Raw genomic sequence first — 25,731 nt, forward strand, 5'->3', positions numbered from 1 at the left:
TACTGAATTCTGCCTCCACCACCCACTCTTTGCCCATGTGCACAGGAGAGGGAGTAGCAGCCCAACGGCACTGGGATCCATGATCTGAGTAGACCATGCAGGTGATTAAGGTAGCACCTTACATCCCCTCATTTTCATTCCTGGGCATGTCGGCCAGTCCATGACTGAAGCAGCAGAAGGCTGTTTTTTCAGGGGTGCTGAATGCTCATAACTCTAACTGAATTCAGTGGAAATTGCAGGTGATTGGCATCTCTGAAAATCAGGACCTAGATAGTAGTAGTAGTAGTCTAGGAATAGTTGGCTGCAGGGCTTAAATTTTCAGAGACTATTCCCCAGAGCTCCCCAACTTCCCTGCCTCATTTGGGGCTCCAGGCTTCAGCTGCAGGGCATTAGCCCCATAGGGAGGTGCTTGGGCTCAGGGCTTTAGCCCTGTGGAGACATGCCAGCTGAATTTAAGCCATGGCTGATCACATGGTGCTAGCTTGGGTCCTTATTTCATTAAAGATGGCTGGAAACAATACATTAGGTGTGTGAGAGGAATGATCCTCCATCATGAATGAGAAGGAAGGTGGTCAATAGACAATCTCTCTAAGGTGTTGTCTGCACTTGAAAAAGGGCACTCCTGCCTTAGAGTGAAGCCATCACTGTAAGAAAGCACTCATAGGATTTAGGCACAGCACTTAAACACATGCTTAATTTTAAACTGGTGCTTCAATCCATCCCTGTTCAGCACAGCACTTAAGCCATTATTTCATTTGGGACATAAACAGGTGCTTAATTGCTGTGTTGAATCAGGGCCTTAAATGGTACAGATGGCCTTTTAAACAGATGTTAATGTAACTCAAAAAGGCAAACACAGAGAAATTCAAACCAGAGACTTACAATTCCTAAGTGAAAGCTGCACAGGAGTTAGTAAAGGACATGTCCTTCATCCAATGTTTTCTCTTTTAAAAGAAACTTAATAATTTTCCACCTTTTTCTAAATCCAAAACCAGTTTTAACACTTTTCATGGTTTGTGATTACAGCTCTTTCTTTGGCTTATTTAATTTATACTGGAACAGGAGTTCTACAAATGTAATTATTACCTGCTAAATCAATAAGGCATTATGTTAAATTATGAATGATTACTCAGGCATAGAAAACACAAATGGATTGTCAGCTTGCCCTGGACTTTTGATCATAACAACATGGGGAGTGGGTGTAAAGTATAGAATGCCAGTTTGTCATGAGCTAGTCTCCCAGGGAGTCAGAGTGTGACTAAACATAGCACATGTCTGTGCTTAGATAATATAGAAAAGCATAAGACAGAGAGACAGATATGGGAAATCCTAACTTCTCACAGTTAAATCCTGAGTCAGCAATGGGTGAGCAGTTACAGAAATACAGAAACTAAACTTCTTCACTGTTGGTCCTTCCATCCCACATCCCTGAGCCATTGTTTCATTACAATCACAGTGGAGGTTGTGAATGATGTACCTGGTTTGCCCAATGTTCCAGGTGTGTTTATGCTGCAGTGAAGTGGGTAATAGATGCAAAGCAGGAAGGAATACACTCTTTATGACTTTATTGAGACCAATGTCACAATACCATCTAGAATCTGCATGTCCCTCTATGTGATTTTAGCCTGGTTTCTTGAATGACCATAAATGGAAGGTAGGCATATGCTCCAAACAGAGCACCTGCCACTTCACTGCTTCCTCAGAATGTAACCCTCTAGCCCATGTTTATATGGGAAAATTGTTTGAGGTAATGTCAGGGGCGGCTCTAGCCATTTCGCCGCCCCAAGCACAGCGGCACACCGCGGGGGGCGCTCTGCCGGTCGCCGGTCCCACGGCTCCGGTGGACCTCCTGCAGACGTGCCTGCAGAGGGTCTGCTGGTCCCGCGGTTCTGGTGGACCTCCCGCAGGCGTGCCTGCAGATGCTCCACCAAAGCCGCGGGACCAGTGGACCCTCCGCAGGGACGCCTGCGGGAGGTCCACCGGAGCCGCCTGCCGCCCTCCCAGAGACCGGCAGAGCGCCCCCTGCGGCATGCCGCCCCAAGCACGCGCTTGGCGTGCTGGGGCCTGGAGCCGCCCCTGGGTAATGTAAACATGGCACCAGTTTTCCTTCAGGGTTTGATGGATCAATTCTTTTGGAGTGACGCTTTGTATTTCAAAATGAGAATATTTGTCCTATAGGGCCTGATCCAAAGCTCATTGAAGTCAGTGGAAAGACACACACTAACTTCAGCGGGCTCTGGATCAGGCCCATAATGCAGAGATTGTTATGGCACTGACACAATATTCAGCAAAACATTTTGTTATAGCAGGATATCCTCACACTTTGACTGTGTTGTACCTGAGGTATGGAGCCAAAGGCTTTTTACTTTTTAATCATTACAGAGATGCAGGAGTCTGGTGTTAAGGGAGCCAAAATGAAGCGTTACATTTCCTGGAGGTTAAGTCTTGAAGCTAGTTGGTGGGAAACCCAGGGACCCGGCCTTTGCAAACTGTTGAAAAATAACTGTGACCTGGGGTTTCTTTCAACGGTGTCTGTTTTCCACCTAGGAGCTAGGAGGCCCATGTTCAGCCTGTGATATTCCCCGTAGTTTGCCCTGCTTTACACAGTATTATTATCACTTAATGTTTATATTGTGATAGAGCCTAAAGGCCTCAACCAGGTTGGGACCCCACTGTGCAAGGCACAGTACAAATATATAATAAATGACAGCTCCTGCCCAGAATTGCTTGCAGTGTAAAAGACAAGCCATAAGAGGTGGACGGGACAAACAGGAGGGCAGGGTGGTGGCGGGGGAGACAAGATAACAAAATGATTTTGAGTCCCGCCAGCTTCCTGTTAACTCCCATGGCCCCTCAATATCCTTGGGGAAGGGGGAAGTTAGGAAAATAGGAGCACGTTTTTCCTCAGGCAAAATGTGAAAATATACTGGATTTGACATATACAGAGCTGTAGGTAGGAGAAGTAAGCAGTATTATCCTTAGTTACAATTTAGAAAACTGAAGACCAAAAAAGCTAAGGCCTGACTTTTCAAATATGAATGCCCAACTTTTACTATAAATTTCTGCTAAAAGAAATTAAAGAAACATCTTTTAAAAAGACGACGATCCTAAAAATTATTTGTCAAATGCTTGTCCTATGAGGAAATACTGCTCATGACACAACTAACTTTTAAAAACCAAGAAATGTATTTCAAGTCCAGTCTTGCACTACTTGGGCAACCTCCCTGTTGTCTTCATGCATAACTCCCATTGGTTTTGGAGTGGGGAGGAGTTATTTGTTATGGACCAATGTTGACACAAGAACAAATGGATATAAACTGATCCTCAACAAGTTTAGACTTGAAATTAGTTGAACGTTTCTAACCATCAGAGGAATGAAGTTCTGGAACAGTCTTCCTAAGGGAGCAGTGGAGGCAAAAAAAAAAAACCTAGTAGTCTTCACTACTGAGCTTGTTATGTTTATGGAGGGGGTGACGTGATGAGACTGCTTACAATGGCATATGGCCCATCTGTGACTGCTAGTAGCAAGTAGCCCCAGCGGCTGGAGACAGAAGACTAGCTAGGGAGGGATCTGAGTCACTACAGAGAATTCTTTACCAGGTGTTTGGCTGGTGGGTCTTGCCCACATGCTCAGGGTCTAACTGATCACCATATTTGGGGGTCAGGAAGAATTTTTCCCTGGGTCAGATTGGCAAAGACCCTGTGTGCTTGTTGCCTTCCTCTGCAGTATGGGGCATGGGTCACTTGCTGGTTTGAACTAAAGTAAATGGTGGATTCTATTTAACTTGTAGTATTTAAATCATTATTTGAGATCTTCAGTAACTCAGCCAGAGGTTATGGTTCTACTACAGGAGGGGGTGAGTGAGATTCTGTGGCCAGCAATGTGTAGGTCATACTAGATGATCACAGTGGTACCTTCTGGCCTTAGTCTATGAGCCTATGAGTAAGCAGAAAACAAGATTTAGAAAATTGTTAAAGAAAGCCATATCACTGATGGTGACCTTTAAACATAGCTGGAGTAAATTTTTTATCTTTTCTTCGTGATGCAAGCATAGGCCTGCAAAGCAGTTGGTTTACTTGTGTTTACAGTATCATTACACTGTATCATGAAGACATTAAATGCAAGGATGAAATCCTCAAAAGCACTTTAAAAAGATGTTAACAAGAAATAAACAAATCTTGGGAATATACAAAAGAAAATAGGTTTTCAGACTAGAAAATGTGTCAGAAAACTCCTGAGTTTATAAGGATGTTTTAAAAATAATCCCAAAAGTAGAGCAGGGTGTGAACTCAGAATCTGAGGGTTCAGAGGGTCAGATTCTGATAACCTTATCTGGAGCAGCTCCTTACTCCAATGTAACGACTCATGGAGAAAGGAGCTACTCAACACAAGTAACTCTGGCCCTTAGACTATATACTTTTGAGGCCTGGAACTGTGTTGTCCTCTATGTTTGTACAGCACCTAGTACCATGGGGGCACTAATCCTGATTGGAGCCTCTAGGCACTACTGCAGTATAACTAGTGCATAAAATAAGCATAACAAAAGTATTTAGCTTTTAATTTTTTTATGATACCAGCGAAGAAATTAGGTGCAGTAATTATGTGACTAATTTCAGTAGGTCTTTCACACTCCTGAGCTTGCATCCATAGCAAATTGGAGAAATTAAGGTCACACTTCATATTAAGGATGTGTTTCTAAAGTGTTTCTAAAATTTTAATAAATTATATGTTTTAATAAACCATTAACGAATTGTTATAGAGGGTTATGAAGTGTAACTGCAAATAGACATTTACAAGCACCAAAAAACAGCTACTCTTTACAGATACCAACCATTCTTTATTAACTCCTAACCCCCAACTTCATCTGCTGCCCAGAAACCTGTTGTACACTAGAACTGGCATTCATTTGGCTTTCCTGCTGCTTCCCATTAAGAATTTGAACTGCCCCATTGGATAGCATGTTATCAGCAAATCTCTTCATGTTGACTCCCTCCACTCTCAAAACACCAAGCTGCTGCTTTCACTTAATGCTCTTGTGTGATTTTATTTCACCTCATTATCCACTTTCTTCCTTATTCAGTCCATTCATCCTCTCTTTCCTCATAGACTTCAGACCTGGCAGAAGTTCCTGAAGAAGCGGATGGTTCAGGACGCATGTTTGATATAAACAGGAAACGCAGCAACAGTGGTGAGTTCTGGACCATCTAGTATTTTCAGACGCACAAAAATAGGCTTCTAAATGAGTGGTGTAATTATTCCACTACCTTGGCCCACACAAGTGGAATCCATGAGGGATGAATTTGGCCCAATGTTGACTTTTCTGAGTAGCGAAATTGAAGTGTCCACTGGGTTCCAGTTCAGTCCTGGCAACAGAAGGATTGTGTGTAGAAAGAACTTTGGGGCACCCAATAAACTTCTAAGCCAGGAGTGGAGTTGTTGTTGCACCAAGGCTCACCAATACCACCAAGAAGCGTTAGTATTCCCAAACTTCAAGCAGGGGCAGACTGGCCGGATCTGAGGCAAACACATGCCATAGTGAATAGACCTCCCTTCTTTGAACCCCAACATCCACTTCCTCCACAGTGCAGATCCCCATTGGTCTTGGCATATGGCTAGTAATTTTTATAGTGGTCAGGTGTTAACTGTAGTTGTCTTTTCCCACTTCCAACCCCATTTTACCTCCTTCCCAGACTCCTCCCTGCTCCTCATTCTGACCCTTTCATTTCATATCTCTGTTTTCAGTCCTTTTCTTCCCTCTCAGCATGTGGCCCACCCATCAGTGGCACCGACCTCCTCCTGATGGGTGGGCTACATGCTGAGAGGGGATTTTCAACCTCACTTGAGCACTTGGAACTGTAACTCAACCTGGCCAGTGGAAAAGCATCCGGTCAACCTGAGTTTCATTTTTCCCCTGAGGTTTTCAGATCGCTTTTTTTTCCCCCATCACTTACCTCCTCTTTTTTTTTTTTTTGTTTGAGCCTGTAAGAAACTTTTCTATGGGATCTATATGACTTAGCAGCATCAAGAAACTTGCTCAAAGAGATCAGTTTCAAGAACTCAGCATATGCCAAACCTCCAAATAACTGCCTCAGCACATTAATGATTCCTTTGATCGGCATTGGCTTTCTTTTTCGATCCATCCTTCAGAGGCCTATTGTATAAATTATGCAGCAATTGCTCCAAATATTTCCTCTTGGTAGATTTTAATAAACTGCCTGTGTTGTTTGTACTAATGATGGAAATGCTAAGACCCTTTCATGCTGTCAGAGTTCCCACATGGTTTTCCTGCAGCTGCAAGGGCAAACAGATGGATTTCTGGTTTGTGTAGAGATGAACCCCATAGTTGCTATGACCTTTACTTTTATATGTCTCCCAGTAATATTCAGAGAGCATGAGCTAAACAGAGATTAAAAATTTAATGAACTCATTTAAAAATATTCTTGGGGCGTTATTCACCATTGCATTGCTCCAGCTTTACACGGGATAACTCCAGAGATTCTAAATGGTGTTACTGCACCATAAAGCTAGAGTAACATAGCAATGAATCAGGCCCCTTGTGTTTTATTTTTCCCAGAGAAACCTGACTTCCTCAAGGAATGCTTTAGAAAAATGCAGATTTGTGTCTGTTTGTGCAATAAGGAAACAGCAAGAGGAACACAGTATGGAGACGTCTAGGATGCACAGCTAACACAGGCTGGTTTATACATTTCTATAGGATTGAGATAATTTGAAGGGAAAATTAATTCTCTACAGTGCTAAAGCACACACAATATCAAATGTGCTTAGTTTACAAACAAAAAGATGGCTTTTCTAACTGTCAACTCTGTAAACTCACCCTGGTCTCCACCAGTCAATTGGGCTCATTACTTTACATGCATTATTACCAATAATAAAAGTTCTGCAGGTCAAATTACTCTGTAAAAGACATCTGTTCAGTCCCATTGTCATCAGTGAGTTTGTGTAGATGTAACTGATTCAGGTATAGGAAACAATCTCCAGGTACGAACACACTTAGTATTCAGTTCTGTCAACGCACCAGGAACAGAACCCAGCTCACGCACTCAGTTGATTTTGCATTGCTAACCAGTGTAAAATATAGTAGTAAGATTTTATTTTTGTCAATGGAAAAATCAGAAATTACCCTGAATACACAGAGGTAGCCAATCTGATGAACAAGAAGGTTACATTTAGATAGTCTACTTTTCAGGTCAGAAATGCACTCTAAAATTTTGTAAAGCCTTTTCACATTATGAATGGTGTAAGTCTAGATAGATATTACCTCACTCATGTTTTCTGTTATTGGTCCAAATTCTGTTGGTGACAGAGACAAGCTTTTGAACTTACACAGAGCTCTTCTCCAGAACTGAAGGGCTCTGTGTGAGCTCGAAAGCTTGTCTCTCTCACCAACAGAAGCTGGCCCAATAACAGATATTAGCTTACTGACCGTGTCTCACTACGCCACTGGGGAGGCAGAGAGAGATTCAGCAGGAGTGCACTGGCTTCTTGGCTTTTATTATTCTGAAAGTATGAAACTAAATCACAGAGAAGGGAGACAATAATACACAGAACAATCACTAATGACTGGCTCGGACTGCTTGTGGAGACTTCTGACTTGTATTTCTTATTTTTCTAACAACAAATGTAAGCCAATGCTGGGACTAAACTTTTCTAAAAGTGACTTAGGCCCAGAACAGTTGATGGCTTCCATCTACTAAAATCATGGCTGGGCTTTGTCCAAAAGTCGGGGACACTATTCTCTAAAAATTATGAAACTGCTCTTAGAAAATGAACATAGTGTAATAAAGCAATTGATGTTAGCAGGGAAAGCACCTGAAGCAATGCTGTATAAATCAGCTAATGAAACAATTACAGTAGATTAAGCTAAATTCTGATACCCTTATTAACCCTGAATGGGACCTTACATCTTGAGTATATCTATTTCATAGAGCTGGAAGGGACCCTGAAAAGTCATCAAGTCCAGCCCCCTGCCTTCATTAGCAGGACCAAATACTGATTTTACCTCAGATCCCTAAGTAGTCCCCTCAAGGATTGGGCTCAGAACCCTGAGTTTAGCAGGCCAATGCTCAAACTACTGAGCTATCCTTCCCTATAGGGCCCATTGATTTCAATGGAGTTACCCACAAAGTGAGGTGTTACTCAGTGTGAGTAAGGCTGCCAGAATCTCATTGCCCAGGAGTCAAGAGACCTGGGCTCTATTCTCAACTCCACCACTGTCCTGCTGCGTGACCTTGGGTATTTCTCCTGTTTCCCTTCCCACCTTTTATTTTGTGTGTTCTGGTTGTTAATTCTTCAAGCAGGGACTTGTCTTGTGCTACTTGTTTGTACGGTGCTTAGCACAACGGGGCGCCTGACTTGGTTGGGGGCTATAAGTGCTACTGCAATACACATGCCTGATTAATAAAAGAAGAAGATTACTGAGAGCGGTAGGGAACAGTTAGAAAGGGGGGATTAGGAGCGAGATATAGAAGATGGGCCTCAGGAGGTGAATGGCCTTCAGCTGTCCCTAAAATGTCCTGTGTTTTGTTTTATTTCAGTGTTTACCTACTCAGAAAATGGAACAGAAGACTTTGGAGAAGAATCAAAAAGGATAAACTCCCTGGTATGGGCAAAGATTTAGTGAGCATATAGTGAAAATGTTAATTGGTTTAAGAGGCTTGTTTTTAAAGAAACACACTTGGGTGAGTATTATAAATTGGCCTGGTGAACACAAACATTATGATGGGTGAGCCAGAGCAATGTGAATGGAGCAGTCTTACACCTGTGACAGCATAAGAATGACACTGCACAATCCAGAGTCTGACATAATTTGAAAAGGATCTTGGTCTTTTTGCAGTTTCTTTTGGTCAAATTGTCCCTGGCCCTTGCGTGAGGGCATATATGGAGAGAGGGAATGCAAGGTGTGGTCTCCCTCATGGAGCACACTGTGCAAACGTTCCTGAGGTGGGAGAGTGCCCAATCCTTCCTTGAGCTCTGACTTTCATGGTTATGCACCACCCTCCTCAGCACTGTGGATGATCAGCAGAGGGCTTTAACAGAGGGCTAGATGTTTGCGGGGAAGGGGGGTGGAGAGGAGACATGGAAAATTACAGGAGGGCCATAGGAGTAATAACAAGGAAATCTGTGGAGGAATCTGCTCAACATTTTAGATGTCTATACACAAATGCAGGGAGTATGGGGAATAAACAGAAAGAAGTGGAAGTATTAGTCTGTAAGCTAGATTATGGTTTAGGGAAGGACAGGCAGCATAAAAAAGAAGGAAGTGTTGCATTATACATCAAGAATATATACACCTGTTTTAAAGTTCAGGAGGAGGTAAGAGGCAGACCAGTTGAAAGTGTCTGGGTAAAGATCAAAAGGGTAAAAAAATGGGGGTGACATCATGGTAGGGGTCCATTATAAACCACCAAATCAGGACAAGGAGGTGGATGAAGCATTTCAAGAACAAATAACAGAAATATCCAAAACAAAAGACCTGTTAGTAATGGGCGGACTTTACCCAGACACCTGTTAGAAAAGTAACATGGCAAAACTCAAATTTTCTAATAAGTGCTTGGATTGTATTGAGGACAACTTTTTGTTTCAAAAAAATGGAGGAAGGAACCAGGAGGACAGCCATTTTAGATTTGATTCTGACCAACAGGGAGGAATTGGTAGTGAATCTGAAGCAGGAAGGCAATTTGGGTGAAAGTGACCATGAAATTATAGATTTCATGATTCTAAGGAAAGGAAGGAATGGGAGCAGCAGAATAGGGGCAATGGACTTCAAAAAAGCAGATGTTAACAGGCTCAGAGAACTGACAGATTCTCTTCCCATAGGACCTTATCTAAGGGGAAAAGTAGTTCAGGAGGGCTGACAGTTTCTCAAGGAGACAGTATTAAAGGCACAACTGTAAATTATCCTGATGCAAAGGAAAGATAAGAAGAATAGTAAGAGGCCAATATGACTCCATCAGGAGTTCCTTAATGACCTGAAAATCAAAAAGGAATGCTACAAAAAGGGGAAACATGGACAAATTGCTAAGGAGGAGTATAAAAGAATAGCACACGCAGGTAGGGACAACAGCAGAGGGACTAAGGCACAAAATGAGTTCTACTTAGCAAGGAACAGAAAAGGGAATGAGAAGAGGTTCTTTAATACATTAAAATCAAGAGAAAGACAAAGAAAAGCATAGGTACTATACTTAGAAGGGAAGGAGTGCTAATAACTGACGATATTAAGAAGGCTGTGGTGTTTAATGCCTATTTTTCTTCAGTCTTCACTAAAAAGGCTAATGGTGACCAGCTACTTAATACAATTAATATGAACAACAAGGGGGAAGGAACACAAGCCAAAAAGTACAAGTTAAAGGATATTTTGATTATTCAAGTCAGCAAGATGTGATGAAAGTCACCCTAGGGTACTTAAGGAAGTAGCTGAAGCAATCTGAGAACTATTTCCAATTATAGTCAAGAATTCACAGAGGAGTTCCTAGAGGGCTGGAGAATGGCAAATATAGTACCTATCTTTAAAAATGGGAACAAAGAGGACCCCGGGAATTATAGACCAGTCAGTCTAACTTTAATACCTGGAATGATACTGGAACAAATTATTAAATAAGCAATTTGTAAACACTTAGAGGATAATAGGGTTATAAGGAGCAACCAGCATGGATTTGTCAAGAACAAATCATGCCAAACCAACCTAACTTCCTTCTTTGACAGGAGCACTGTCCTAATGGATAGAAAGAAAACAATAGATATGCTATATCTTGATTTTAGTAAGGCTGTTGACACAGTCCCACATGACATTCTCATAACTAGGGAAATGCAATCTAGATGAATTTACAATAAGGTGGGGGCACAACTGGTTGAAAAACAGTATTCAAATAGTAGTTATTAATGGTTCACTGTCATACTGGGAAGGTGTACCTAGTGGTTTCATTAATAACTTAGATAATGGAGTAGATAATTTGCTTATAAAATTTGTAAATGACACCAAGCTGGGAGGGGTTGCAGGCACTTTGGAGGGCAAGATTAAAATTCAAAGGGACCTTGACGAAATGTAGAATTGGTCTGAATTCAACAAGATAAAATTTAGTAAAGATAAGTGCAAAGTACTTCATTTAGGAAGGAAAAATCAAATCCACAACTACAAAATGGGAAATATCTGGCTAAGTGGTAGTACTGGCCTAAAGGATCTGAGGGTTACAGTGGATCACAACTTGAATACGAGTCAATGATGTGCTACCGTTGCAAAACAGGCTGATATTTTCAGGGTGTAAGAACAGGAGTGTTGTATGTAAGACACAGGAGGTAATTGTCCTGCTTTACTCATCACTGGTGAGGCCAGAGCTGAGTAATGTGTCCAGTTCTGGGCACAACAAAGATCTGGACAAATTGGAGAGAATTCAGAGGAGAGTAACAAAAATCATAACAGTACAGAAAACCTGACCTATGAGGAAAGGTTAAAAAACTGGGGATGTTTAGTCTTGAGAAAAGAAAAAGAAATCTGATGGGGGCCCTGATAGTAGTCTTCAAATATGTTAAGAGCTGTTATAAAGAGGACTTTGATCAATTGTTCTCCATGTTTATTTAAGCCCATTACTTCCTTCATCTGCAGCATGGAAGCTTTAGGTTAACTATTTGGAAAAGCTTCCTGTTCTTCCAAGAGGGTTGTGGAATCCCCATCATTGGAGGTTTTTGAGAATACGTTGGACAAACACCTGTCAGGGATGGTCTAGGTTTACTTGGTCCTGCCTCAGTGCAGAGGGCTGGACTCGATAACTTCTTGAGGTCCCGTCTAGTCCTACATTTTAATGATTCTATATGACAGTAATAAACTGCCAGGCACATATCATGCAGCCCTTAACATACAGCGGAGAGCATGGGCTTTTTTAAGATCTCACTGAAAATTTGCACAAAGCACTCTTTATCTGCTTCTGGAGGATGAAAAGCTGAGTCAGCTCTGCCAGAACTTGACCCTTTGGTTCTAGAGGGTCTAATTGTGTTGCAAACTTCAGAAGTCATGTTTATCCCCTAATACCCTCTTAAAACTTAAACTGTGCATCTTGTCCCTATGTCTGTAATGAGATGAACCAAAATCCTGGCTTGAAAGGCCCCAGAGTTCAATAAAGTTCAGATCTGGAGCCAAATATTACATCTCAGACCCATCTCTAATGAGGGCATGGCAATTCTAGCAGCCAGAAACTTACAAGTTTTCTTATCTGTTTTTTCCCCCCTTAAAGGGACCTCTTTTTAAAGACACATTACAAATGCACACCTACGTTGCCTTGTACAAATTTGTACCACAAGAGAATGAAGACTTGGAGATGAGGTAAAGTGCTGACATATTTACTCATTGATTTGACCCAGGAAAACTGAGAATGGTGCAGACTTAAATTAGTGGTATACTTATAATTCTAATTTTTGCTATGCATATTTGTATTCTATTATTTATATAAACATGGTCTCACAGCTATTTAATTATGTATTCTTTCCCTCTTTCCACTTATGAAAATGCTACAGAGTTGAGGACAAGTTTTTTACAAAGAAAATAATGGGTAAAACTTTCAAGTCATTTTGGTGCCAAAGTCCATTGAGTTAGGCGCTTTTGAAAATTATGCTTTAAGTCCCATTCAGTGACTTTCAGTGAGATTTAGGTTCCTAAGTGCTGAAGTCTCTTTTGGGATGGTTGACAATTTTTTGACAGAAAATTGGATTTTCAACCAAATACATATTTTTGCAGCAAGTATCTGCTTTCCTTGAAATTTTAGATTTTTTTTAAATCAGAAAACGACAAACTTTGTTTTGTTTTGGCCAAAAATAATTCAATTTTCAGCAACCAAAAAACTGAAAAAATATCAGGTTTTTAATTTGGGGGGGGGGGTTGACAAAAAAAGTCCACAGGAAAAAGAATCCCATTTTCTAACCAGATCTAGTGACAATGTCAGAACTTCTAGCAGTGTTATTTAACTGATTGCTCCCTTCCCTCCACCCACGCCCCCAGAGATTTTGTCTCCGAAAAGGGGAATGAGGAGGATCTCAAGATGGTGAATGATGGCTAGTGTGTTTTCATGTACAATATATGGAAGGTTGGCTTGAATTGCAAAATCTTCTGGTTCAAATATCTTTTCTTTAGCACTTTTTCATGTAACCCTGCACTAGTGCTGCCTTATCCAGTCTAACAGGGCCTGTCCAAAGCCCCACTGAAGTCAAAGGGAATCTTTCCATTGACTACCATGGGCTTTGAGAGAGGCCCACAGTGAGTAGTTTGTTGCAGAGACTTTAATAGGCTCTAGGAATGCTGGCTGCTTTGGGCACAGTTCACAAAACACATCAGCTCACTTCATGATTTACCCAAGGTCAAACCAGTCAGATGCTGACTCCAGTAAAATATATGTAACCCTTCTGCCCATCAGAGCTGGCAGCAACGAGGGCCAGGTTCAGTATCTAAGGGTTCCGTTTCAATAACACAATGCAAAACTGGCTCAAGCCCCCACCCAGTGACCTGGGCAATTACATACCACCCCCCTGGTGCCTCTAAGAGGCAATACTTCCTCTCTCGCAAGCACAGAGGCTGGGTGTAGCAAAAGCCTTTTAATAAAAGAGGGAAACAATGCGGCATTATGCTGGGGAAACACCACAAATAGGATTCATAACACAAACCATGAGCAAAAGACCCACCCCCAAGTATGTTTGGCAGTGTCCTTTTCCCCTCAGGGTCTTAAGTCTAGCAACCCAACAGTTTCTATCCTTGGTCAGTGCAGCCCCCAGAGTTCAGAAGTTCATCTACAGAGTTTATCTCCCAGCCTGGGTGGAAGTCGGGGAAAGGTATGGGGACATCTTACATGCTCCACTGCTCAGGTTGATGGCCAATTGCCACACCTCTCCATGGGGTTCTGCTGCAGTCTTCACCGCCAGCTGCACCTCTCCGCCAGCCATCCTGCTAGCCATGCCTCTTTGCTAGCCATTTCTCTCTGCTAGCCACTCACCAACTTGTCTTCAGGCCCTCCCCCCTTTACTTAACACAGCTCTCAGTGATTTCAGCTCTTAGTAACTTCAGCCCTTTAGTGTTTTTCAGCTCTCAGTGCTGGCACACTCAGAACCACTAGCCCAAAATAGGTCTAATGCTTAGACCTAGGAATCAGTGATTACAGCTCTGCTGCACCTAACAAGACTCCTAACTGAGTCAAAATTAACTCTATTATTACACCATGGCAAAGAGTGTCAAAGTGGTGTTTAGGGGGCCCATACTACCAGGTACACATGGCTATCCCCAGCTGCTCTCAATTCACTGGCCTTTGGAACCCTAGCAAGTGCTACTAAGTTGAGGGTGAGTCCCTCCATCATAAAATGCCAAGTACAGTTCTACTGTCCTTGATTCACATAGCCAGGATAACAAAACTTTATTACTCCTGACCCAATAACAAAGAGACTGAGGATTCCACAGCAGCCAAAATGACCATTTGGGCAAGCAGTCCATTATGCTAGGCAGTGTGGGTGTGCCCATGCAAATGAGATCAGCCCCTGAAGTTCTTTTCCACAGCTCACCACCAGATGTCAGAGTAGAGTTCATTCTGACTGCTTACATATACTTACAAAGTCACTAAAGAAAAGTCCCACTCTTCAGCATCTCTCTATTTCCCAGTTTTCAACTGTGCTCTCCTTGCTCAAGATAGAGCTACCATTTTGCATGGCTGGCATTTTTCCATGATTGCTTTGTTTCAGGTGTGATAACTGTATAGAAAATAGCCACATGCAGGATATTTGCTAGGAATCCAGAGCCTCTATGTCTAAATGCTCCGCATGTTGGACTCTCATTTTGCGTTATTGATTTATTTTGGTTTATGCATTCACTCATTCGATTAAAAAGGTGCACCATCTTAAAATGTAATGTAACCACACTTCCCAAGGACGTCTAATAACCCAGCAGCTGAACCACGTACTCAAGATCTTACCATCCCCTGCCAGAGTCCTCCCACACCCTTACAACAAGGTATAAAAATGTGCCTTGCAGTCCGTCCTGATGGTTGATAAAAGAGGACTGCTTTGGATTGACTTGCCTTCTCTGTTGAGATGTCAACTACGTTTTCGATTAGTGCCACTTGTTATGGTGGTAGATTTTTTTTTGTGTGGCCCAAAGCCATCACAATGAAGAGCATCAAATAGCCACCAGATAGCAATGCTGTTTGGTCGCTACAGACCTGGGCTGGATTCACACTGGTCACTATGGGTTAGATTTTTGTTTAAACCAATGGGAGTAAGACACCTAGGTGGTTTTGAAAATTCTACTAGGCACCTGTGTGAATCTTTAGATGCCTAAATACCTTTTGAAAGCTGGCCCAAAGCACTTTAAAAACGTTGGCAAGCATTATTATCCCCATTTGATAAAGGTGAAAACAGAGACAGAGAAAATAAAGACCCAGTCAATTGACTTTGATGGGAGAGGGTCTGGCTTTTAAGTGGCATAGCTAGGAATCAAATGCAGGTCTGATGCGCCGTCACTGGCGCACACTGTCCAATCGGTTCCTGGCATGTTCCAAGAAGACTGGAAGCTTTATGGTTCCGTGATGTCATCACTCTTGTACAAGGAGTTCAAGACAGGATGTGGGGAAAGCTGGAGAAATTAGGGTTCAGCTATTGCCCATTAATTTCAGTGAATTCAAAACCCTCATTGCCCCCAAGGAAAGGCTCAGACCCAGCAGAACAGAGCTCTTGGAGCTGGTCACATTGGGAAGTGGGCAGAACTTACTTCCAACAGCACAGTATGTCATGTTTGTGTAACAACTTGATGCATCATCAAAGTGGGTCTTCAGATATCTGCTGCACTAATGCTGCAATGTTAGGGATGAGCCCAGCAGACTCAAATATGGCAAGTTGGAGTAGGCTAATATTTCTGGCCAAATTATTCTCCCAGCCTGAGGCTGTAACTAGTCAGCTTCCTTATGATACTCAGCAATTACAGCATGACTCCACGCATTATGAACGTAAATATGTCCCATTTGAATCAAAAAGACATTTCTGTGTAGAATTACATACCTGCTGATTAATTATATTTGTCAGTTAAATAAAACTGTTTTCCTGCTGCCTTCCTTTAGCAGTAACAGCACGAGAACCTGGCTGATAAGCTTCTGTGTCCCAACGATATTTAATGCCTTCATGTAACATGGCAATCGCTGTTACAAATAGGTATTTCTAAGCAGTTTCAGACTAAATTGGAAGCAAAGTACATCACACAGGATTTGCCATCTTACTACAAAGGTCTTTCTATAAAAAGGAGGGGAGGAGATTGTGTATTCCAAACTGGGATATCAGGTTCTAATTGCTGAGGTACGGTGAAATTTGGTTTAATATATCACCCACCACTTTCACAACCCTTTACTGCTCCTGTTGAAGTCAGTAGCAAAACTGAATGGGAGTAGGACCCAGGCTCTGTGTGAATCAAACCTTAGGGCCATATTGTGTCTGGCCCTAGAATGGATGAAGTTGGGGGAGGGTTGAAGGCGCCTTCTGTCTGCCCAGTGCCTGCATTAGCCAGGCACACTAGTAGTCCTTCCACTCTAGGGAGCACAGGATCACATCAAAGGGAATGGGGAAAAATCGGGGTCATAGCCATGTGCCCCTCAAATTCCACCTAATGCAACCTCATGCAGTCCATGGCTCACTGGCCAGAACACAGAAAGGAGAAGATTGTCCCATTCTCTAGAATGATGTCACATGCACTCTCCCCTTCCATGTGTCAGGTTGCTGGGCCAGAGATTATGCTTATGAGACAAAAATCCCTCAGTGCGTTCGCCCTGGTATTGTACCCTGCCAAACTGCCTCTTACATGAGCCAGTGCAAAGAACACAGAGCCAAATCCTCAGCTGGTATTTATTGGCACAATGCCACTGACTTTATTCTGTCCCCACTCAGCTGCAGGTAAAAAAAGTTACAGCTTGTGGGCGTTATCAGCAGAGCCATGCAGGACCTGATAGCTCTACCTTGGCATCAAAATGTACAGGAGAATTCAACGGGACAAATTTTGCACCCAGTTACAATGGTCCAACCACATTGGCATCACTGAGCTTTGCACTTGTATAACTGAGAGCAGAGTTTGATCCTCTCTCACCTGGCAGATGGAGATTTTGCTTCTGTGCTCGTATCTGACTTAGGAAGCTCCCATTGCTTCATGGATTCACATGTAGTGACTAATGAGATATAACGATCAAGGCTGGGTTACCCTTCTAAGATAATTTCACTATGAATGCTGGTGTGCTGTTGCAATTAAGACACATCTTAATCGAAATTCCTGACATCTGTCTTTTCTAATTATAGACCAGGTGATATGATCACACTGCTGGAGGATTCTAATGAAGACTGGTGGAAGGTACGTGCCAAATACTCTATATCCTTTAACAAAATTAATTAATGGTATTTATAATGAGTATGAAGGTCATTCTTCTGTCAATGTGCTTGCTCCATAGGGGAGAATTGAGGACAGGATAGGATTTTTTCCTGCTAATTTTGTTCAGAGAGTGCAACAAGACGAAAAGATTTTCAAGTGCGTCAGAACATTTATCGGCTGCAAGGAGCAAGGACAGATTACTCTGAAAGAGAACCAAGTAAGTGAAGTACACCATTTACTGTACATTAAGAACACAGTTCTGCATTCCTAGTGTATCCCATAATCGGCTTGGTTTCATAAGAAGTTTTGGGTGTGCAAAGAAACCATGAGCAGACTTTCACAGCAAATAGAATTTTTTTTCAGTAAGTATTATTTATATTGTGGTAATACCTAGCGCCTAGTCAGGATCATGGCCTCATTGTATGTACACTAGAGCTGTGTAGGAAACTGTTTTTTTCATCCCCTGATAGTTTTCAAGATTTTAAAATTTCTTCATATGCCAACTCAGGCTGAAAAATCAAAATATCAAAAATGTTCATGAACATATCTGAAAAAAAAATTCAGATTAGGCCGATCTAAATCTTTCTTTTCAACAGTTTTGAAACATTTCATTTATATTGGCCTTTTTAAACATTAATTTAATATAAACTAACTCAAATTTCAAAACAAAGTCACTTTGAACCAGAAAATGAAACTTTTTGTTTTGAAATTTTCAAAACAAGATTTTTCAACCGTTTATAAACTTTTTTTTAAAAATCAGGATATTCGTGAAAACCAACCCTTTCCTGCAAACAGTTTTGGTTTTGACAAATCAACATTTTCCACTGAAAAAATGTTTTGTCAGAAAATTCTGACCAGCTGTACCAAACACTGGGAAGACAGACTGTGCCTCAAAGAGTTTATGGTCTAAATCCTCAATCCCACAAAGATTTATGGACATGGTTAATTGTACAGACTGTGAATTGTCTTAGTGACTTCAGATGGGACAACAAACGCATAAAGTTAAGCACTTATGTAAGTTTGTTGCAGAACTAGGGCTTTATTTAAGACAAGACTCAACAGATGTGTTTAACAGACAATAGAACAGAAGAGGAGGTTAAGGGATGGGAATGATGATACATGGGGCAATATGTGAACAACTAGAGGCGTCCAAATATTTCAGGATGGGATTTTCAAAACTGCTTTGCATTAGGCCTGACATTGCTCCCACCGATGCCAATTCCCAAAGGCTTGACTTCAACAGGAACAGAGTTAAGATAACAGCATCCTTAGATATATTTAATTATCATGTTTAAATGCCTGGTCATTCCATAACTCCTTGTTCCTCCCTTTCCCCCTCATTCCTACGCACTGATTTAAAAAAAAAAAAAAATTTAAATCACCCCTGTATAATATTGTTTCACTGGACTCACACAGTCTATTCACTCTGAAGGTCTTTGATCAAATCCTCCTCTTTAATATTGTTTTTAAATGTGCACAGAAAATGATGGGCATATCTTTCATCTGGGGATACGCCTTTGGTGTGTTCTTATTTCAGATTTGATTTTATAACTACTTTTCCTGAACACTGAATGGATCCAATTGAAGTCAGTGGAGGGCTCCTATGGGATTGCACTGGTGTAAATGAAAGCAGAATTTGGCCCATTCTACATTAAAAGAACATCAACACTGTGACAAACACAGTAACATAACTAAGGAAACGAACAACTAAGGGAAAAAATATAGCCTAGGTTCTCTGATACAAAGGGCCATCAGCTCATAATCTTTCTCAGTGCATCCTATTAGAGCTAATTATTTTCCCCTCTTCATGGGGCTTTTTCTTTCCTTTGGAGATCTGCATCACATCTCATATCCCTAGGGGCCAAATTCTGTGCTTACTTGCACTCTCTGCAATACCACTGACCTTAATGCGGTTGAATGGGGGTGAGGGAAGGTGTAGGTCAACATAGAATTTGACCCCTAATGTTTCTTTAATGTAGCATTTGCTTGTGACATTTGTTAGCACTTCAGTTTGATAGTGGGTTAGGATATTTCACCCCTTTGATGTAGAAGAATGCCTAAGTGCTAATATTTTATGTAGCAACATCAGCCCTGTAAATAAGACATTGGAAGAGCAGTACTTGGATTATATAGTTTGACTGCCTTCCTGCAGCAAGGACATTAGGCAGCACTGAAGCTGTTAAAGTGAGATAAGCTGCATGAAGTATTTTACCAGCACAGTAAATTAATGCAAAAATGTCTTCACTGTGAGGCTGATTTTCCACTGCCCTGCACCTTGCGTGGTTATTTTCATCTGTGCAAAAGGATGGGGAAAAACATGATCCAATCAGGATAGTTGGGGTTTATACTGCTTTGCACTGGTGTGAATGTCTAGGTAAGGGGGAAGGGAGTGGGGAATCTACCCTGTGAATGTGATGTATCAACATGAAGGTAGATTGACAGATGATTTGCACGATTAAATCAGATTATAATGTTAAGTACATGATATCCTGTCAGTTAACATGACTAACGTAAATGCTATGGATCAGTTTTCTTGTATAATTTCCCATAAAACTATAATTTCTAAAAGATCTGATACAAAGTCTGGCACTTGTCTCTAAACATGAAACCATCCTATTGTCCTTCTTTCATAATAGGATTGCATGGGAGCTATCATCAGGAGCAGCTCATTGTTTCAATTCAGTATATGAGATGAACAGAGGTGGACTAATTCGTCCCATCTGTCAACCTCTTTGTTCCCTTTTAGTAAGGATGAGCAAACTTGTCTTGCTTAATTCCAAACCCATGCAAACACAGAAGTTCAACTTGAATGGTATGGGTTCTCCGTCTGCTTAGGAGAAGCTGAGAGAAAGGGAGTGAAGAGGGAGAAAATGTGTTCAATGGAAAATAGAGCACAGAGATCAGGCAGAGTGAACAAGTAAATGCAGAGAAATCTGGGGAAAAGATGTAGAGACTGAGAACAAAATCTAGGAGGTCAAATTATGACCAGCAACTTCAGGGAGATGCAGGAGGAGAGGTGCAAGGAACCTCCATGCCACTTGGCACAACTTTTCTGTCACAATTCCTCCAGGAATCCCTCTCATCATTCTGGGCCTATCCCTGAGGTGGTCTGACCCCCACACAGGGCTGTACTTAACTGGCACAAGTCTAGATCATTGAACTTTTTAAAAAAACAAAAAATGGCTTTTTGACCATTACAATTTTTCCTCACCAAAAACTATGTTTTTGCTATGATTTTTCATTAAAAAGTTTACTTTTCAAAAATCAATTTTTTAAATGTTTGTTTGTCTCTCTTTTTCTCCATTCTTCTTTTCTGTTTTGCCACTGGAAATAGAAAATGGGAAAGGAAAAAAGGGGAAGAAAAATGAAAAACAAGAAAGATTCACGCAGGAAGATTGGTTTAATCAAAAACCCAAAAATTTCAGTGGAAAATTTTGAATGAAATGAAAAATGTTCATTCCTTTTGACACATTTTTTTGAAAATACTTAACATTTGTCAACTCTGGACACAAGTGAGGCCAATATACATGCTATACACAGTGCACCTCTCATGCCAGCCTAGCTTTTGAAGGAAAAGGAGAGATTCTTCAGTCCCAAACATAGAGCTCAGATTCTCTTTAGCTAGAAAATCTGCATAATTCATTTAACAAATTAATGTAAATTATATTAGCCCAGATTCTCCTCATTTTACATTCATGTAAATTGACTGGATCAAAATCTGTGCTGGCCCAGAAGTCATACGAAAAGCATTTGTGACAATGAAGTCAGTGGGGTTACACCAACAGAGACCTGGCCCATTGAGTTTAATGTGAGCTTCTCATTTTCAAATACAGTGCTCGTCACTAAGGGCTTTCATACCACAGGATGCTCCTGCTGATGCTTGAACATAACTCTCTGACATGTTAGTGGGTGTTATATATGCACATCAGGAAGAGAATATACAAACCATAAAGTGCTCGGTGCAGAAAATGAGGACATTTTTGTATGCACAAAAAACACCTCTACCCTAATACAACACTGTCCTCAGGAGCCAAAAAATCTTACCGTGTTATAGGTGAAACTGCGTTATATCGAACTTGCTTTGATCCACCAGAGTGTGCAGCCCTGCCCCTCCAGAGCACTGCTTTACCACGTTATATCGGAATTTGTGTTATATCGCGTCGCGTTATATCGGGGTAGAGTATTATATCAAATCAGCAGCAAAAATTCATAATCATAGACAGGCAAAAATACAGGCTATGTCGAATACAGGCAAAGAGATTTTCAGCATCCTAGGCACCCTGGGCATGTCTTCCTGTGTCTTTGCTTTGCACAGTTTCAAACACTTTGAGTTTCAGGTTTATCCAAACCTTTATGGTAAAGCTGATGCTGAGGGTATGTCTACACAGCCTGCAGAAGCAGGCCTCTGAACTTAGATCAGCAGACTCAGGCTAGCAGGACTCATGCTAGTACTCTAAAAATAGCTGTATAGACAGCACGTTGACATTGCAGCTTGAGCTGGAGTTTGAGCTCTGAAACCTAGGGAGTGGGGTGGGCATTAGAGCCTGAGCCCCAGCCCGAGCCACAACTGCAAAGCACTGTCTACATCACTATTTTTTAGAGTCTAGGACAAGCCACTCTAGCTGGAGTCTGTTGCTTTGGGCTGGGAGGCCTGCTTCTGTGGGCTGTGTAGACAGATGCTAAGGAAGAGAAGGGAAACAGCACATTTTGCTCCTCCCTCTCTTGCATTATGTAAGGGTTCCACTTCACATAAGAGCTCTTGAAAAATTCATTATGAAAAATGAAACTCAGCCTGGGAAAAAAGCATTCTTCAAAGACATCAACATTTTTCATGCTAGGGTTCAGTGACAGGCTTGTGCGGGTTGAAACTGGTTCAGAAGAAAAAATTCTCTATAGGGCTCAATTCTGCACCTCCTAGAAAAAAAAATTGTATGCAGTGTTGTAGCCCAGGATATTAGAGAGACAAGGTGAGTGAGGTAACGTCTTTTATTGAACTAACTTCTGCTGATGAGAGAAGCTGGTACAATAAAAGATATTACCTTCTAGAAAAAAAACGTGAGTTTTGCTGTTGATTTCAGGAGAGTATGAGCAAGCCCTTGTTTTTGAGTTTGAAACCAAAGCTAGCCAATTTTTGCAGGTTTTCAGATTTTGAAACAAAACTCTTGCATGACACTAGTTGTGTAAACTTTCCCATTTGAGATTGTATCCTCACCTGGATGTGAAAATCTTTCTCTAGCCTGAAACATCTGACCCAGCATATCAGTTCAATAACACTGATTCTGCAACCTTCCCTTTATACATTAGCAGGTCTTAAGTGAACCTCTGCTCAAAAAAAGAAATCTGCATATTGAAACATATCTAAATATATATCATTATGCGATCTATGTTTGAAAAATAACATTAACAATAAAATTTACATTTTGACCATAATGTTCTTTAAAGGACTCAAAATAATCTACTGTTTGAACCTCTGTTTATTATTCTCCCTAATTTCCTATTTAAACAAAGGACATGAACACTGGAAAAAAAGCCTTGAGCCAGATCGACAGCTCCTGTAAATTGGAGTAGCTCCATTGAAGTCTATAGAGCTACACCATTTTATATGAGCTGAGGATCTGGTCCCCTGTGCTTCCAAAAAGTTGAACAACTATAATCCAAAAGGTCCAAGGTGGCAAAGAAATTCAAACCCAAAGCTAACAGTCAGTCCATTAATCCAGTCCTTTGCTTCTTGGGTAAGCAGATGCCTTCAAAAAGGGGAGTTGTAATTTTCCATAGTGTACAGTGCAGCAAATCATAGAGGAGTGACTTGAGAGACCTGAAAAACTAAGCAGAAGGATCGACACATTTATCAAAACATGGCAATGTAAATTGTTTCTATTACATAAAGAACCTCCCAGGAAAGAGACATTGCTACAACAACAGAACTAGCATCTGTGCTTATACTTGACACTGCTACATAGCAATATTGTACTGACATGCTTGACATGCTCAAGCCCAATAACTGGATAGAATCTCAGGGCTTTGTACTAACACAGCTTTAGACTTTGCTGTCCCTAAGCACACTGAAACTCATGGAGCATGCTTCCAGCCTAGCAAGTTTTTGAGTTCCCATCCTGAAATACTGTAAAGGGCCCTGATTTTCCCTGAATAGTTGCTTAGCTCTGTCTGAAAACCAGGCCCCTTTAAGGTATCTCAAGAACCTAAAATTGATGTTCCCCCCCAAAAAACACTAATTATGTTTGAAAATTTAGGCCAAACTAACTTCCCTCAGATTGGTGGAGTGTAGATCTTCCTCCAGGCCATTCTTGGAGCCCAAGTTATCAATGTCTTGGCAACTTGAAATCTGTATCCCTGTTGTATTAAAGGGACGGGCTAACACAGCGGAGTGGGAATGGACTCTGGAGCCTTGCATTAGTCTGTTAGTGATTCAAATCCTGCCCTGTTGGTAGTCATCACCATCTGAACATTCTTTGGTAACCCGTGTGAAACAAGCTGGTGCTATCAGTCCAAATGCTAGGGCACTAGTGGGCACAAAATACATCATCACCGCTGCCATCCTGGCTGGCAGTTTCAATCGAGAAGCAAAAAGAATGAATGGTGATTTCAGGGCAGGTTTGAAATGAATTGGCAAGACAACCTAGGGACGCTTACCTGGCCACACTAGTTTTACAGATACATAGAGGACATCAGCCTCCAGGACTGTCAATCTGATTCCTTTCTAAAGTTCTAAATTCCCGCTAGAAACTGTAGTGAATTTGTATCCAAATTACGATTCGATGGAAACCAAGGCATGGCATGGCAATGAGAAATGGTGTTTTAAGACATGCAGGAGCCAGAGGAACATTCTGGGGTGAAAATAAGAGACAGCAGTGAAAATCAGCGAAAGCTCAGAATTGCTGTTTGACAAAGGGCATTTTCCACTTGAGCCTTTTGCTCTCATGGCAAAATGCAAAGTATAGGACTCATGTGAGTTGAAGACTATTAATAACTGTGCAGTTTAAAAGATCATGTCCTAATCATTCATCTTGCCCATCTGTTAAGGGAAATGTGACGGACAAGAATTCTTCAGGGTCAGAATATGTTGCCAAGTTCAGGGAACAGTCCGGATCCCAGCAATTTTTTAAAAAAATAGAATGGAAACAAAGAATTGGGAAGTGACTTTCTAATATTAGATCATGTTTTCTGCCTCCAGTTCTCTCCTTGGACCACCCACTATCTTAGAAATAGCCTGAGAAATGGTCACTTATACCATTTCTAACCTCATGAACCAGCGGAAGTGTTTCAGTGTCTGTGTTGCTAATTTATTGGGGAGTTGCTTTCCAGCTGCTCACTTGCTTTGGCAGTATGGCAGCCTCTCGTGCATGAACATGTCAGCATGAGTAGGTGCCATTTTAAGCAGATTCCAATTTGATACAGCAAGCTGTAAATGCCCAACAGCAGTAGTCTCTCACTCCCCCCCACCCGCCACAATATTATTTTGCATTTATCAGCAGCACTAGTTCCACATAGCAGCTGAGGCACTGTGCAGGGTCCCAATCTAATGTGACAACACTTAGCTATAAGGGGTTTCAGTCTCCATTAACTTAGATGCCCTTTACAGCGCTTTAACAGAGTTACTCCTGATTTACCCCTGAGCAAGATAAGAATCAGGTCCAAGGATTACAGCTTGCGGCCAATGCTTGAAGCTGGCCAAGCTCTGGTCAATGCAGGACACCCGAGAGGTGAAGGAAGGAAAAAACAGCTTAAAGCCACCTTTGCATTCCCCCAATCCCTGAAGTTGCTAGGGGCTGATCTGGCCCGCTGAACAACTTGGAGCACCTGATCTAAGTTCTGGCAGCTGTTACAGCCTCCTAAGACCTGATGTCTGGCAGAGAGCCAGCTGGAGGTTCCCACAGGCAAGGACTAGAGTATTACAAGCTTGCAAGACAAATGTATTGGGACAGGCAGTCCCTTACAGGGATCAGGAAGGAATATTTTTACCCAATGCACAATTGGCCAGATGTATTCTGTCTTTGGTTTTTTTGCCTTCCTCTGAAGCATCAGGGATTGACCACAGCTGAAGACAGGCCACTGGACAGGGTGGACTGGTGTTCTGAGGTGCTAGAGGCGCTTTCTTAGAGGCCTGGCTGGTAAATCTTGTTCATGGGCTGAGGGTCCAACTGATCACCAGATCTGGGGTTGGAAAGGGATTTCCCCCCCAAGTCAGATTTTCAGGGACCTCGGATTGTTTTCACCTTTCTCTGTGGCATGGAGTGTGGATCACTTGCTAGGATCATTTGGGTCTATCCTGCCTAATCATTTCTCTGCCCCTGAGGGGGCTTGGGTTGCTGGTGACATCTCAGTC

General features: G+C 41.7%; 1 protein-coding gene across 6 annotated transcripts in view; it reads left to right on the forward strand.

Annotated features, from left to right (window-relative positions):
* Nucleotides 1-25,731, forward strand: part of STAC (SH3 and cysteine rich domain) — a 192,125-nt gene that overhangs the window by 161,872 nt on the left and 4,522 nt on the right. For all 6 annotated transcript variants that reach the window (XM_039527917.1, XM_039527918.1, XM_039527916.1 and 3 more), the window contains 5 exons: nucleotides 5,108-5,189; nucleotides 8,557-8,621; nucleotides 12,247-12,335; nucleotides 17,318-17,369; nucleotides 17,467-17,604. In XM_039527917.1, coding sequence (XP_039383851.1) covers nucleotides 5,108-5,189; nucleotides 8,557-8,621; nucleotides 12,247-12,335; nucleotides 17,318-17,369; nucleotides 17,467-17,604 — 426 coding nt within the window. The remainder of the gene's footprint in view (nucleotides 1-5,107; nucleotides 5,190-8,556; nucleotides 8,622-12,246; nucleotides 12,336-17,317; nucleotides 17,370-17,466; nucleotides 17,605-25,731) is intronic.

Source organism: Mauremys reevesii, linkage group 2 (genome assembly GCF_016161935.1).
Source record: "Mauremys reevesii isolate NIE-2019 linkage group 2, ASM1616193v1, whole genome shotgun sequence".
NCBI classification, from domain to species: Eukaryota; Metazoa; Chordata; order Testudines; family Geoemydidae; genus Mauremys; species Mauremys reevesii.